Source organism: Gymnoscopelus braueri (assembly GCF_963280865.1).
Source record: "Gymnoscopelus braueri genome assembly, chromosome: 6".
Lineage (NCBI taxonomy): Eukaryota > Metazoa > Chordata > Actinopteri > Myctophiformes > Myctophidae > Gymnoscopelus > Gymnoscopelus braueri.
The window spans coordinates 665,001-680,000 of NC_137607.1; the positions used below are offsets into that span (position 1 = coordinate 665,001).

Consider the following 15,000-nt stretch of genomic DNA (forward strand, 5'->3'; position numbering starts at 1 on the left):
CTAGACCAGGGTCATAACACATAGATATAGATGATGTTTAACTCTGTGTTCTCTGGTTCTCCTAGACCAGGGTCATAACACTATAGATATAGATGATGTTTAACTCTATGTTCTCTGGTTCTCCTAGACCAGGGTCATAACACATAGATATAGATGATGTTTAACTCTATGTTCTCTGGTTCTCCTAGACCAGGGTCATAACACTATAGATATAGATGATGTTTAACTCTGTGTTCTCTGGTTCTCCTAGACCAGGGTCATAACACTATAGATATAGATGATGTTTAACTCTATGTTCTCTGTTCTCCTAGACCAGGGTCATAACACTATAGATATAGATGATGTTTAACTCTATGTTCTCTGGTTCTCCTAGACCAGGGTCATAACACTATAGATATAGATGATGTTTAACTCTATGTTCTCTGGTTCTCCTAGACCAGGGTCATAACACTATAGATATAGATGATGTTTAACTCTATGTTCTCTGGTTCTCCTAGACCAGGGTCATAACACATAGATATAGATGATGTTTAACTCTGTGTTCTCTGGTTCTCCTAGACCAGGGTCATAACACTATAGATATAGATGATGTTTAACTCTATGTTCTCTGGTTCTCCTAGACCAGGGTCATAACACATAGATATAGATGATGTTTAACTCTATGTTCTCTGGTTCTCCTAGACCAGGGTCATAACACTATAGATATAGATGATGTTTAACTCTGTGTTCTCTGGTTCTCCTAGACCAGGGTCATAACACTATAGATATAGATGATGTTTAACTCTATGTTCTCTGTTCTCCTAGACCAGGGTCATAACACTATAGATATAGATGATGTTTAACTCTATGTTCTCTGGTTCTCCTAGACCAGGGTCATAACACTATAGATATAGATGATGTTTAACTCTATGTTCTCTGTTCTCCTAGACCAGGGTCATAACACTATAGATATAGATGATGTTTAACTCTATGTTCTCTGTTCTCCTAGACCAGGGTCATAACACTATAGATATAGATGATGTTTAACTCTATGTTCTCTGGTTCTCCTAGACCAGGGTCATAACACTATAGATATAGATGATGTTTAACTCTGTGTTCTCTGGTTCTCCTAGACCAGGGTCATAACACTATAGATATAGATGATGTTTAACTCTGTGTTCTCTGGTTCTCCTAGACCAGGGTCATAACACTATAGATATAGATGATGTTTAACTCTATGTTCTCTGGTTCTCCTAGACCAGGGTCATAACACTATAGATATAGATGATGTTTAACTCTATGTTCTCTGGTTCTCCTAGACCAGGGTCATAACACTATAGATATAGATGATGTTTAACTCTATGTTCTCTGTTCTACTAGACCAGGGTCATAACACTATAGATATAGATGATGTTTAACTCTGTGTTCTCTGGTTCTCCTAGACCAGGGTCATAACACTATAGATATAGATGATGTTTAACTCTATGTTCTCTGTTCTCCTAGACCAGGGTCATAACACTATAGATATAGATGATGTTTAACTCTATGTTCTCTGTTCTCCTAGACCAGGGTCATAACACTATAGATATAGATGATGTTTAACTCTATGTTCTCTGTTCTCCTAGACCAGGGTCATAACACTATAGATATAGATGATGTTTAACTCTGTGTTCTCTGGTTCTCCTAGACCAGGGTCATAACACCATAGATATAGATGATGTTTAACTCTATGTTCTCTGTTCTCCTAGACCAGGGTCATAACACTATAGATATAGATGATGTTTAACTCTGTGTTCTCTGGTTCTCCTAGACCAGGGTCATAACACTATAGATATAGATGATGTTTAACTCTATGTTCTCTGGTTCTCCTAGACCAGGGTCATAACACATAGATATAGATGATGTTTAACTCTATGTTCTCTGGTTCTCCTAGACCAGGGTCATAACACTATAGATATAGATGATGTTTAACTCTGTGTTCTCTGGTTCTCCTAGACCAGGGTCATAACACTATAGATATAGATGATGTTTAACTCTGTGTTCTCTGGTTCTCCTAGACCAGGGTCATAACACTATAGATATAGATGATGTTTAACTCTATGTTCTCTGGTTCTCCTAGACCAGGGTCATAACACATAGATATAGATGATGTTTAACTCTATGTTCTCTGGTTCCCCTAGACCAGGGTCATAACACTATAGATCTCTGGCAGTCACTGAGTTAATGAAGTAATCATTATAATAATTCATATTAATGATAATAATTCATATTATAATATTAATGATAATAATTCATATTATAATAATTCATATTAATGATAATAATTCATAATAATGATAATAATTCATATTATAATAATTCATATTAATGATAATAATTCATATTATAATATTAATGATAATAATTCATATTATAATAATTCATATTAATGATAATAATTCATATTAATGATAATAATTCATATTATAATAATTCATATTAATGATAATTCATATTAATGATAATAATTCATATTAATGATAATAATTCATATTAATGATAATAATTCATATTATAATAATTCATATTAATGATAATTCATATTAACGATAATAATTCATATTCATGATAATAATTCATATTATAATATTAATGATAATAATTCATATTATAATAATTCATATTATAATAATTCATATTAATGATAATAATTCATATTATAATAATTCATATTAATGATAATAATTCATATTATAATATTAATGATAATAATTCATATTATAATATTTCATATTATAATATTTCATATTAATAATAATAATTCATATTAATGATAATAATTCATATTAATGATAATAATTCATATTATAATAATTCATATTAATGATAATAATTCATATGAATGATAATAATTCATATTAATGATAATAATTCATATTATAATAATTCATATTAATGATAATAATTCATATTATAATAATCCTTATTAATGATAATAATTCATATTGATAATAAATCATATTATAATAATTCATATTAATGATAATAATTCATATTATAATAATTCATATTATAATAATTCATATTAATGATAATAATTCATATTATAATAATCCTTATTAATGATAATAATTCATATTAATGATAATAATTCATACTATAATAATTCATATTAATGATAATAATTCATATTATAATAATTCATATTAACTGATTCACTGCCAATCACGTAGATCTACGCGAACCTATTTAAAGCCGCCACGTGCCAATCGCGTAGATCTACGTGAACTGAAAAAAAAAAAAATAATAATAATATTCTGAGTACATTTTTTTTTCAATGAAAAATCTCTGGCACTGGCTAAAAAAATATGAAAATACCTCTGGCAGTTAATGGGTTAATGATAATAATTCATATTAATGATAATAATTCATATTATAATAATTCATATTAATGATAATAATTCATATTATAATAATTCATATTAATGATAATAATTCGTATTAATGATAATAATTCATATTATAATAATCCTTATTAATGATTCATATTTACACAGATTGTTCGTCCAGCTCCATGCCGATACGTTCAGACATGTTCTTTAAAACTCCGATGGTCCCAGAAACCAACTCCAACTGTTCATCCTGTTGATCTGATATTAACTGTTCACACACACACACACACACACACACACACACACACACACACACACACACACACACACACACACACACACACACACACACACACACACACACACACACACACACGTGTTCATTTGAAGTTATTCTATATAGATATCTATGAAGGAAACGTGTATGTGTGTACGTGGTGTAGCATTGTGTACATTGTGTAGCATTGTGTAGCATTGTGTACATTGTGTAGCATTGTGTACATTGTGTAGCATTGTGTAGCATTGTGTAGCATTGTGTACATTGTGTAGCATTGTGTAGCATTGGGTACATTGTGTGCATTGTGTAGCATTGTGTACATTGTGTAGCATTGTGTAGATTGTGTAGCATTGTGTAGCATTGTGTAGCATTGTGTACATTGTGTAGCATTGTGTACATTGTGTAGCATTGTGTACATTGTGTAGCATTGTGTAGCATTGTGTAGCATTGTGTAGGCTGCAGCAAATAGATATGAATAATTGTTACTTTTGTATCATGGAAGACAGTTAAGGAGTAGTTCATCCAAAACAATTCTTATTTTCTATCAATTACGGCGGAAAGTTGGGAGTGAGTCTGCAGTTCTAACTACCATGGAAAGTTTGGCGTGTGTGTGTGTGTGTGTGTGTGTGTGTGTGTGTGTGTGTACCTGCTGTTGTGTGTGTTGCTCCTCTATGAAGTGGGAGTTAGCAGTCTGTAGCTGTCGGTCTAAACGAACGTATTTATCAGCAGCCGGTTCAGAGACAGGAACACCTGAGCCAGCCTCACCTAGTAGACCCTAGAAACACACACACACACACACACACGCACACGCACACACACACACACACACACACACACACACAGGTCATTATTTTACTTTGTTGACGTCATCAGTATCTACATTCATACAGCTGATGTTTAGTCATCAGTATCTACATTCATACAGCTGATGTTTTGTCATCAGTATCTACATTCATGCAGCTGATGTTTAGTCATCAGTATCTACATTCATACAGCTGATGTTTAGTCATCAGTATCTACATTCATACAGCTGATGTTTAGTCATCAGTATCTACATTCATACAGCTGATGTTTTGTCATCAGTATCTACATTCATACAGCTGATGTTTTGTCATCAGTATCTACATTCATACAGCTGATGTTTTGTCATCAGTATCTACATTCATACAGCTGATGTTTAGTCATCAGTATCTACATTCATGCAGCTGATGTTTTGTCATCAGTATCTACATTCATACAGCTGATGTTTTGTCATCAGTATCTACATTCATACAGCTGATGTTTAGTCATCAGTATCTACATTCATGCAGCTGATGTTTTGTCATCAGTATCTACATTCATACAGCTGATGTTTTGTCATCAGTATCTACATTCATACAGCTGATGTTTTGTTGCCAACGCAGCGGAAGGAGGCGCGCCGAAGGCGCAAGTGGAGCTTACTATGACACCGTGCTCGGCTTGTGTGTCTCTCTGCGTCTCTGTGTGCAGTATTGTGTGCTGCACTCACTGCACTGCCTGTGTGCAGCCAAGTAATGTCCAATATAGACGTACCATACATCAAATGAAAGGTCTTTGAAAACTGAACACACCTGTCAAGGTTGCGTTTAAGCCCGCCCCTTCCCCCGGAAGCCACGCCCCGGAGAAGGCTCCTAAAAACTCCCCATTGAAACCCCATATTAAATGAAAAGTGCCCGAATCGCTCCGAAACTTTTTCTACCCCCCCTAAGTGAGGGTCTACGAACAAATACTTCGGGCTCGGATTTTGGCTCCGCCCCCCGGAAGTGGGTGAAACAGGCACTTCAAACACTTTGTTGAATTGTTCAACATTTGTTTTGTTTTGGTGAATTTGTATTTTTCTAAGATGCTCCTTTTAACGCAGATTTTTTTTGTATTTCTTTTTTTTTATTTTATTGGTTACTTTTTTTTTGGCTTTCGCTTCCCGCGTTCACGCGTCTTACTTGTCATCAGTATCTACATTCATACACTGAAGTTTTGTCCACATTCTTTATTTTAAACATTAAAAACACTATGTACGTTGTGACGTGTGAGAGCTTGTAGATTAGTGAGAGACTAATGAATGTGTGAGGATGATTCATCAGGCTTTTAGACTAGAGCTTCAGTTGAGCAAATAAAGAAAACTATTGTAGATCGGCTACTTTTAAAAAAGTTTTTCAAAAACTCTTGAGTGGAGTCTAGTTGATCCTACCTGTCTGTCATCCTAACCCCTGACCCCTAATGACCCTACACTAACCCCTGACCCCTAATGACCCTACACTAACCCCTGACCCCTAATGACCCTACACTAACCCCTGACCCCTAATGACCCTACACTAACCCCTGACCCCTAGTGACCCTACACTAACCCCTGATGACCCTACACTAACCCCTGACCCCTAGTGACCCTACACTAACCCCTGATGACCCTACACTAACCCCTGACCCCTAGTGACCCTACACTAACCCCTGATGACCCTACACTAACCCCTGACCCTAACACAGTCTAGTAGATCCTACCTGTCTGTCATCCTGACCCCTGACCCCTGACCCTAACACAGTCTAGTAGATCCTACCTGTCTGTCATCCTGACCCCTGACCCCTGACCCTAACACAGTCTAGTAGATCCTACCTGTCTGTCATCCTGACCCCTGACCCTAACACAGTCTAGTAGATCCTACCTGTCTGTCATCCTGACCCCTGACCCTAACACAGTCTAGTAGATCCTACCTGTCTGTATCCTAACCCCTGACCCCTGACCCTAACACAGTCTAGTAGATCCTACCTGTCTGTCATCCTGACCCCTGACCCCTGACCCTAACACAGTCTAGTAGATCCTACCTGTCTGCTCTTCTGGTCGGTCATGGCAGCACCCTGAGGACCCTGAGGACTGCTCATCTGGTCCTTCATCTCCTACAAGAAACAATGCATAACTTCACATTTAATAACTGTAATAACTGTAATAACTGTAATAACTGCTCATCTGGTCCTTCATCTCCTACAAGAGGAAACAATTAAACGCTTTCATAACTTTACATGTAATAACTTCAATAATTAACTGTTTTTCATGATAGAGTTTCATCTTTACATCAGTTCAGTTGTAGAAGTCAAGGGCACACAGTAGTAATAGTAGTAACTATTACTACTATTACTACCACCATGGTAGTAATAGTAGTAACTATTACTACTATTACTACCACCATGGTAGTAGTAACATTTTACAGAGCTCTTATTTTGAAGACAAGCGACCGGAAGTCAAGGGTTTACGTTTGTCTGACTTGACATGTGCTAAGCTAAGCTTTGACCGTTCAATACAGTAATGACAGTAGTAGTAGTAATAGTAGTAGTAGTAATAGTAGTAGTAATAGCAGTAGTAGTAATAGTAATAGTAGTAATAGTAGTAGTAGTAGTAATAGTAGTAGTAGTAGTAATAGTAGTAGTAGTAGTAGTAATAGTAGTAATAGTAATAGTAGTAATAGTAGTAGTAGTAATAGTAATAATAGTAGTAGTAGTAAAAGTAGTAGTAGTAATAGTAGTAGTAGTAGTAGTAGTAGTAGTAGTAGTAGTAATAGTAGTAGTAGTAATAGTAGTAATAGTAATAGTAGTAATAGTAATAGTAGTAATAGTAGTAGTAGTAATAGTAGTAGTAGTAATAGTAGTAGTAGTAGTAGTAATAGTAATAGTAGTAATAGTAGTAATAGTAGTAATAGTAGTAGTAGTAATAGTAGTAATAGTAGTAATAGTAGTAGTAGTAATAGTAGTAGTAGTAATAGTAGTAGTAGTAGTAGTAGTAGTAATAGTAGTAATAGTAATAGTAGTAATAGTAGTAGTAGTAATAGTAGTAGTAGTAATAGTAGTAATAGTAATAATAGTAGTAGTAGTAGTAATAGTAGTAATAGTAGTAGTAGTAATAGTAGTAGTAGTAATAGTAGTAGTAGTAGTAGTAGTAGTAGTAATAGTAGTAATAGTAATAGTAGTAATAGTAGTAGTAGTAATAGTAGTAGTAGTAATAATAGTAGTAGTAGTAGTAATAGTAGTAATAGTAGTAGTAGTAATAGTAGTAGTAGTAATAGTAGTAGTAGTAGTAGTAGTAGTAATAGTAGTAATAGTAATAGTAGTAATAGTAGTAGTAGTAATAGTAGTAGTAGTAATAGTAGTAATAGTAATAATAGTAGTAGTAGTAGTAATAGTAGTAGTAGTAGTAGTAGTAATAGTAGTAATAGTAATAATAGTAGTAGTAGTAGTAATAGTAGTAATAGTAGTAGTAGTAATAGTAGTAGTAGTAATAGTAGTAGTAGTAGTAATAGTAGTAATAGTAGTAGTAGTAATAGTAGTAGTAGTAATAATAGTAGTAGTAGTAGTAATAGTAGTAATAGTAGTAGTAGTAATAGTAGTAGTAGTAGTAATAGTAGTAATAGTAATAGTAGTAATAGTAATAGTAGTAATAGTAGTAGTAGTAATAGTAGTAGTAGTAATAGTAGTAGTAGTAATAGTAGTAATAGTAGTAATAGTAGTAGTAGTAATAGTAGTAATAGTAATAGTAGTAATAGTAGTAGTAGTAATAGTAGTAGTAGTAATAGTAGTAATAGTAATAGTAGTAATAGTAGTAGTAGTAATAGTAGTAATAGTAATAGTAGTAATAGTAGTAGTAGTAATAGTAGTAGTAGTAATAGTAGTAATAGTAGTAGTAATAGTAGTAGTAGTCGTAGTAGTATACTTACTTTAACAGTATTTCTGGTAGTAGTAATGAAGGCTTTACGCTTAGATAACTCCACTGCATCCAGGTTGAACTTCTTTGGGTTTGATTCAACAATACTTAAATGTTAAGTTAAGAATGATTCAACAATACTTAAATATTAAGTTAAGAATGATTCAACAATACTTAAATATTAAGTTAAGAATGATTCAACAATACTTAAATATTAAGTTAAGAATGATTCAACAATACTTAAATGTTAAGTTAAGAATGATTCAACAATACTTAAATATTAAGTTAAGAATGATTCAACAATACTTAAATATTAAGTTAAGAATGATTCAACAATACTTAAAATGTTAAGTTAAAAATGATTCAACAATACTTAAAATATTAAGTTAAGAATGATTCAACAATACTTAAAATATTAAGTTAAGAATGATTCAACAATACTTAAATATTAAGTTAAGAATGATTCAACAATACTTAAATATTAAGTTAAGAATGATTCAACAATACTTACTTAATTTCCCATTAATAACATTAATAGTAATAATAATAATAATAATAATAATAGTAATAGTAATAATAATAATAATAATAATAATAATAATAATAATAATAAAGGATATTAATGGTCTCATCCAGATCTTCTAGGTCTTAATAATATTAATAATAATAATAACAATAACATTAATAGTAATAATAATAATAACAATAACAATAACAATAACAATAACAATAACAATAACAATAACAATAACATTAATAATAATAATAATAATAAAGGATATTAATGGTCTCATCCAGATCTTCTAGGTCTTAATAATAGTAATATTAATAATAATAATAACAATAACATTAATAGTAATAATAATAATAACAATAACATTAATAGTAATAATAATAATAATAAAAGGATATTAATAGTCTCATCCAGATCTTCTAGATCCCATTCTATGGATCTCAGGCTGTTTCGCAGCTCATTGGTCGTCCAGTCCACTTCCTCTTTAGAAGCCCCGCCCCCATCCTGAAGAAGCTCCACCCATCTCTGATGGAGGCCCTGAGCGGTGTTCACCGCCTTCTGAACCTCCCTAACAAACACCCATACAACAAAATACACACATTATAATACACACCGCCTTCTGAACCTCCCTAACAAACACCCATACAACAAAATACACACATTATAATACACACCGCCTTCTGAACCTCCCTAACAAACACCCACACAACAAAATACACACATTATAATACACACCGCCTTCTGAACCTTCCTAACAAACACCCATACAACAAAATACACACATTATAATACACACCGCCTTCTGAACCTCCCTAACAAACACCCATACAACAAAATACACACACCCTAACAAACACCCATACAACAAAATACACACATTATAATACACACCGCCTTCTGAACCTCCCTAACAAACACCCATACAACAAAATACACACATTATAATACACACCGCCTTCTGAACCTCCCTAACAAACACCCATACAACAAAATACACACATTATAATACACACCGCCTTCTGAACCTTCCTAACAAACACCCATACAACAAAATACACACATTATAATACACACCGCCTTCTGAACCTCCCTAACAAACACCCATACAACAAAATACACACATTATAATACACACCGCCTTCTGAACCTTCCTAACAAACACCCATACAACAAAATACACACATTATAATACACACCGCCTTCTGAACCTCCCTAACAAACACACCCATACAACAAAATACACACACCCTAACAAACACCCACACAACAAAATACACAAATTATTACACACACCCTAACAAACACCCACACAACAAAATACACACATTATAACACACTGCCTGAACCATAGACATAGAAAGGTCTTCTGACTCTGGACCAGAGGCAGCAGCACCTCAGTGACTCTGGGTCAGAGGTCACCTCAGTGACTCTGGGTCAGAGGTCACCTCAGTGACTCTGGGTCAGAGGTCACCTCAGTGACTCTGGGTCAGAGGTCACCTCAGTGACTCTGGGTCAGAGGTCACCTCAGTGACTCTGGGTCTCTTCACCAAAAATAGCAGATCTACAGGCTCACAACGCGTCACGTTGACAGGGGTGACCTGAGCCAAAAAGGGAATAGGGAAACACTGTCTGAGTTTACTAAAGGTCCTCACTCTAACTGACTCTATCTGAGGGAAACACTGTCTGAGTTTACTAAAGGTCCTCACTCTAACTGACTCTATCTGAGGGAAACACTGTCTGAGTTTACTAAAGGTCCTCACTCTAACTGACTCTCCCTGAGGGAAACACTGTCTGAGTTTACTAAAGGTCCTCACTCTAACTGACTCTCCCTGAGGGAAACAGTCTGAGTTTACTAAAGGTCCTCACTCTAACTGACTCTCCCTGAGGGAAACACTGTCTGAGTTTACTAAAGGTCCTCACTCTAACTGACTCTCCCTGAGGGAAACACTGTCTGAGTTTACTAAAGGTCCTCACTCTAACTGACTCTATCTGAGGGAAACACTGTCTGAGTTTACTAAAGGTCCTCACTCTAACTGACTCTATCTGAGGGAAACTCTCCGTATTTTAACTTTTTTCGCCATTCTGTCACACAAAAGTAGCTAAAATAGCAGATCTACAAGCTCAAAACGCTTCGCAGTGCGACGTGTTTAGAGCTTGTAGATCTGCTATTTTTCCTACTTTTGAATTGGAATCCAGATTTTTTTCGTGCTATTTTTGAATTGGAATCCTGAAAAGTAACATTTGTAATTAATTTCAAATGCATTTAGTTACTTATGTTAACTTTATGAACTTAAATACAAATATATTGGACATAAAAAAGACAATAGAATGTTAACACATTGTGTGCCAAAAACGGTCCGGACAGTTTTTGAAAACATTTCCACATGGGGCGCTCTAATGCAACTTTGGGATCATCCACAGAGTCTCTAAGAAGGAGAGGATGGATGTGGATCCATGCCAAAAAAACTTCCTCTCGTCCGCTCCCATTATAACTCCTTGACAAAAATCTTCATGTCTCCATTTCTTTTTAACGTGGTGGAAAAAAGCCATTTTCGATGGGCGATCACTTGTTTACATCCGCGTCCTCGTCGTGGCTTCTACAGCACGCAACATATCAGCGGAAATGGTAAGATATGCCAGCACTAGATGTACCCTGTTTTAATAAAACTCTGGCACTTAATGTGTTAATACTAGTCATTAAGCTACTAATATATATTAAGCGACCATCTCTAGTAGAGCCTGATCATCTCTAGTAGAGTCTGATTATCTCTAGTAGAGTCTGATCATCTCTAGTAGAGTCTGATCATCTCTAGTAGAGCCTGACCATCTCTAGTAGAGTCTGATCATCTCTAGTAGAGTCTGATCATCTCTAGTAGTCTGATCATCTCTAGTAGAGCCTGACCATCTCTAGTAGAGTCTGACCATCTCTAGTAGAGCCTGACCATCTCTAGTAGAGTCTGATCATCTCTAGTAGAGTCTGATCATCTCTAGTAGAGCCTGACCATCTCTAGTAGAGTCTGATCATCTCTAGTAGAGCCTGATCATCTCTAGTAGAGTCTGATCATCTCTAGTAGAGTCTGATCATCTCTAGTAGAGCCTGATCATCTCTAGTAGAGTCTGATCATCTCTAGTAGAGCCTGATCATCTCTAGTAGAGTCTGATCATCTCTAGTAGAGCCTGATCATCTCTAGTAGAGCCTGATCATCTCTAGTAGAGCCTGACCATCTCTAGTAGAGCCTGATCATCTCTAGTAGAGTCTGATCATCTCTAGTAGAGTCTGATCATCTCTAGTAGAGCCTGATCATCTCTAGTAGAGTCTGATCATCTCTAGTAGAGCCTGACCATCTCTAGTAGAGCCTGATCATCTCTAGTAGAGTCTGATCATCTCTAGTAGAGTCTGATCATCTCTAGTAGAGTCTGATCATCTCTAGTAGAGCCTGACCATCTCTAGTAGAGCCTGATCATCTCTAGTAGAGCCTGATCATCTCTAGTAGAGTCTGATCATCTCTAGTAGAGTCTGATCATCTCTAGTAGAGCCTGATCATCTCTAGTAGAGCCTGATCATCTCTAGTAGAGTCTGATCATCTCTAGTAGAGTCTGATCATCTCTAGTAGAGCCTGATCATCTCTAGTAGAGTCTGATCATCTCTAGTAGAGCCTGATCATCTCTAGTAGAGCCTGATCATCTCTAGTAGAGTCTGATCATCTCTAGTAGAGCCTGATCATCTGTTGCAGGGCTGGTTTGGAGGGCGGAGTCAGAGACAATCAGAGGAAGGGGAGACACCTGGCCATTGTCTCCTCATAGACTATAAGAGACCTGCTCTCTGCATGTTCTGTTTCTTCTGTCCTCTACAGCTCTTCCACACAGAAGAACACCTTGGTTTATGTTGCCTTTATTTAGTGTCAGTTAAAGTGGTCAATATGTTTATTTAGTGTCAGTTAAAGTGGTCAATATGTTTATTTAGTGTCAGTTAAAGTGGTCAATATGTTTCCTGCCTGTTTGTTTAAGTTGGAAACTTCAATTGTTTGATTTACTGTAACATTTTAATGTGTTAAACTTAACACTTATTTTTTGCAAAACCCTCCGTGTGGTTTCCCCTTGTTTGTTGTGGCCTTGGAACCAGGCCATAACGACATGAATTAATAGCAAAAGTATCTTGTAGATCTGCTACTTTAAATACTTCAGTGTGACGCTGTAGTATGATCAATTACTACTTATGTTAGATATAGATATATATAGATAGATGTATAGATATATATATATATAGATAGATAAGGGGATAAGAGGGAACACCCTCAAGGACCCCTGGGGGTCCCCGGACCCCACTTTGAAAACCACTGCCATACAGGATGAGTGATATCAATAATGTTACATTATTATTACACACTATTTAACCACCAAAGAGGCATCATTCTATGTTAGCTTTACTTTAGAAACATTTAGTTTAAACACTACTTTAAAACCCTTTAAATCCATTAAAAACACGTAGTTTAAAGCATTAAAACACGTAGTTTAAAGCATAACATGTAGTTTAAAGCATTAAAACACGTAGTTTAAAACTAAAAGCATTCAAACAGAAATAACGTCTCATTCAGACAGATTAACATCTCTATTGTCCTGCTAGCATAGCATGCTAGCATGTAGCTCAGCTAGCCTCATCAGATAACAGATCTATACAACATGTTATTTTCGGCCTTCTTGTTGCTTTAAAGTCATTTCTTACCCTTTAACCACGAAGAAAGGGTCTTCCATCGACATGATGTTTAATTGTAATGAACAGAAATGTAATTAAACTACATGTTGTGTTCAGCCTGGGTTTGTTTACATCAGCTCACACCATGTAAAGAAGACACGATCCCAGGGCCGGGAGGGACGGCCGCCCTGCTGTGATTGGCTGGTTGTGGTTGGTTGCCAGGGAGACGTATCTCACACTGTACAGAGGACACAGCAAATAACAACCCTTTATTTTATGTTCATTTGGTTTGTTTGTTTTTTACTTTTCTTCGTTTTTCCTTAAATTACGTTTCTTTCTCTTTTCTCTTTTTTTTTTACAAATTGTGACATTAATTAACATTCCTCTTAAATGAATGTTAGTTTAGGAAACAGTCCGTTTATCTTGTTTATATTACATTCATTAGTTTAATTAACATTCCTCTTAAATGAATGTTAGTTTAGGAAACAGTCCATTTATCTTGTTTATATTACATTCATTAGTTTAATTAACATTCCTCTTAAATGAATGTTAGTTTAGGAAACAGTCCGTTTATCTTGTTTATATTACATTCATTAGTTTTACTTTCTTTACAGTTTCACTGTTATTTTCTACCATACACAAATCATTCATTCATTTATTCATTCATTCATTCAATCATTTATTTATTCATTCATGAATCATTAATTAATCATAACTTCATTATTCATAACTTCATTATTCATAACTTCATTAATAATAACTTCATTAATCATCTACATGGAAGCTCTGGAAGCTGTAGTGTGATGTATGTTGGTCTTACACTGCCCTCCAGTGGATAAACCAGGTACTTCTATCTTCTCCTACAATGATAATTCTCATACAGTTTGGGAACTTAAAATATTAATATTATGCTGATATTTAAATATCAATCCATATTCTATATAGGGTTAGGGTTGCGACGCCTTTTGAGCTTGTAGATCAGATATTTTTGTGAAGATATTTGTTGTAGAGTGTAACAACTAAGTACATTTGCAACTCTAATAAATATAGTTGGATTCATAGTATGTGTTTCCAGACACACACACACACACACACACACACACACACACACACACACACACACACACACACACACACACACACACACACACACACACACACACACAGACACACACACACACACACACACACACACACACACACACACACACACACGCACACACGTGTTTCCATTGGGGTCCATGTACAAAATCCATAGAGGCATTAATGACAGACAGATAAACACTACTATGCAGAACATCATATAAACAGTTTAGAAATGAAAAATAAGAAAATGTAAAATATGTACACTGTACAGTAAAAAGTTTGAGAAAAAAGGGGCGGGGGGCGGGGGGGGGGTTAGGTTATGACCTTTACAGGGGCCAGTTTTGAATGGCAGCCTCCTCAAAGTACTCTTTTAGGTCA

The 15,000-nt window shown here is 35.1% G+C and overlaps 3 protein-coding genes across 3 annotated transcripts in view; 2 read left to right on the top strand and 1 right to left on the bottom strand.

Annotated features, from left to right (window-relative positions):
• Window positions 1–13,692, bottom strand: part of LOC308086384 (syntaxin-6-like) — a 26,676-nt gene extending 12,984 nt beyond the window's left edge. Inside the window, exons 1-6 of the mRNA XM_080429904.1 lie at window positions 13,567–13,692; window positions 9,244–9,411; window positions 8,343–8,436; window positions 6,463–6,534; window positions 4,274–4,402; window positions 3,512–3,618 (exon numbers count right to left, since the gene is read on the bottom strand). Coding sequence (XP_080286030.1) covers window positions 3,512–3,618; window positions 4,274–4,402; window positions 6,463–6,534; window positions 8,343–8,436; window positions 9,244–9,411; window positions 13,567–13,601 — 605 coding nt within the window. The 5' untranslated portion in view covers window positions 13,602–13,692. The remainder of the gene's footprint in view (window positions 1–3,511; window positions 3,619–4,273; window positions 4,403–6,462; window positions 6,535–8,342; window positions 8,437–9,243; window positions 9,412–13,566) is intronic.
• Window positions 1–15,000, top strand: part of fam174c (family with sequence similarity 174 member C) — a 254,975-nt gene that overhangs the window by 218,644 nt on the left and 21,331 nt on the right. The gene's annotated exons all lie outside the window — the stretch shown is intronic.
• LOC308087373 (uncharacterized protein) lies at window positions 6,689–7,362 on the top strand (the record flags this gene model as incomplete). The annotated part of the gene is made up of 3 exons (XM_080431166.1): window positions 6,689–6,741; window positions 6,939–7,008; window positions 7,273–7,362. Coding segments are annotated over 3 exons (213 nt in total), but the record flags the coding sequence as incomplete, so codon positions are not given.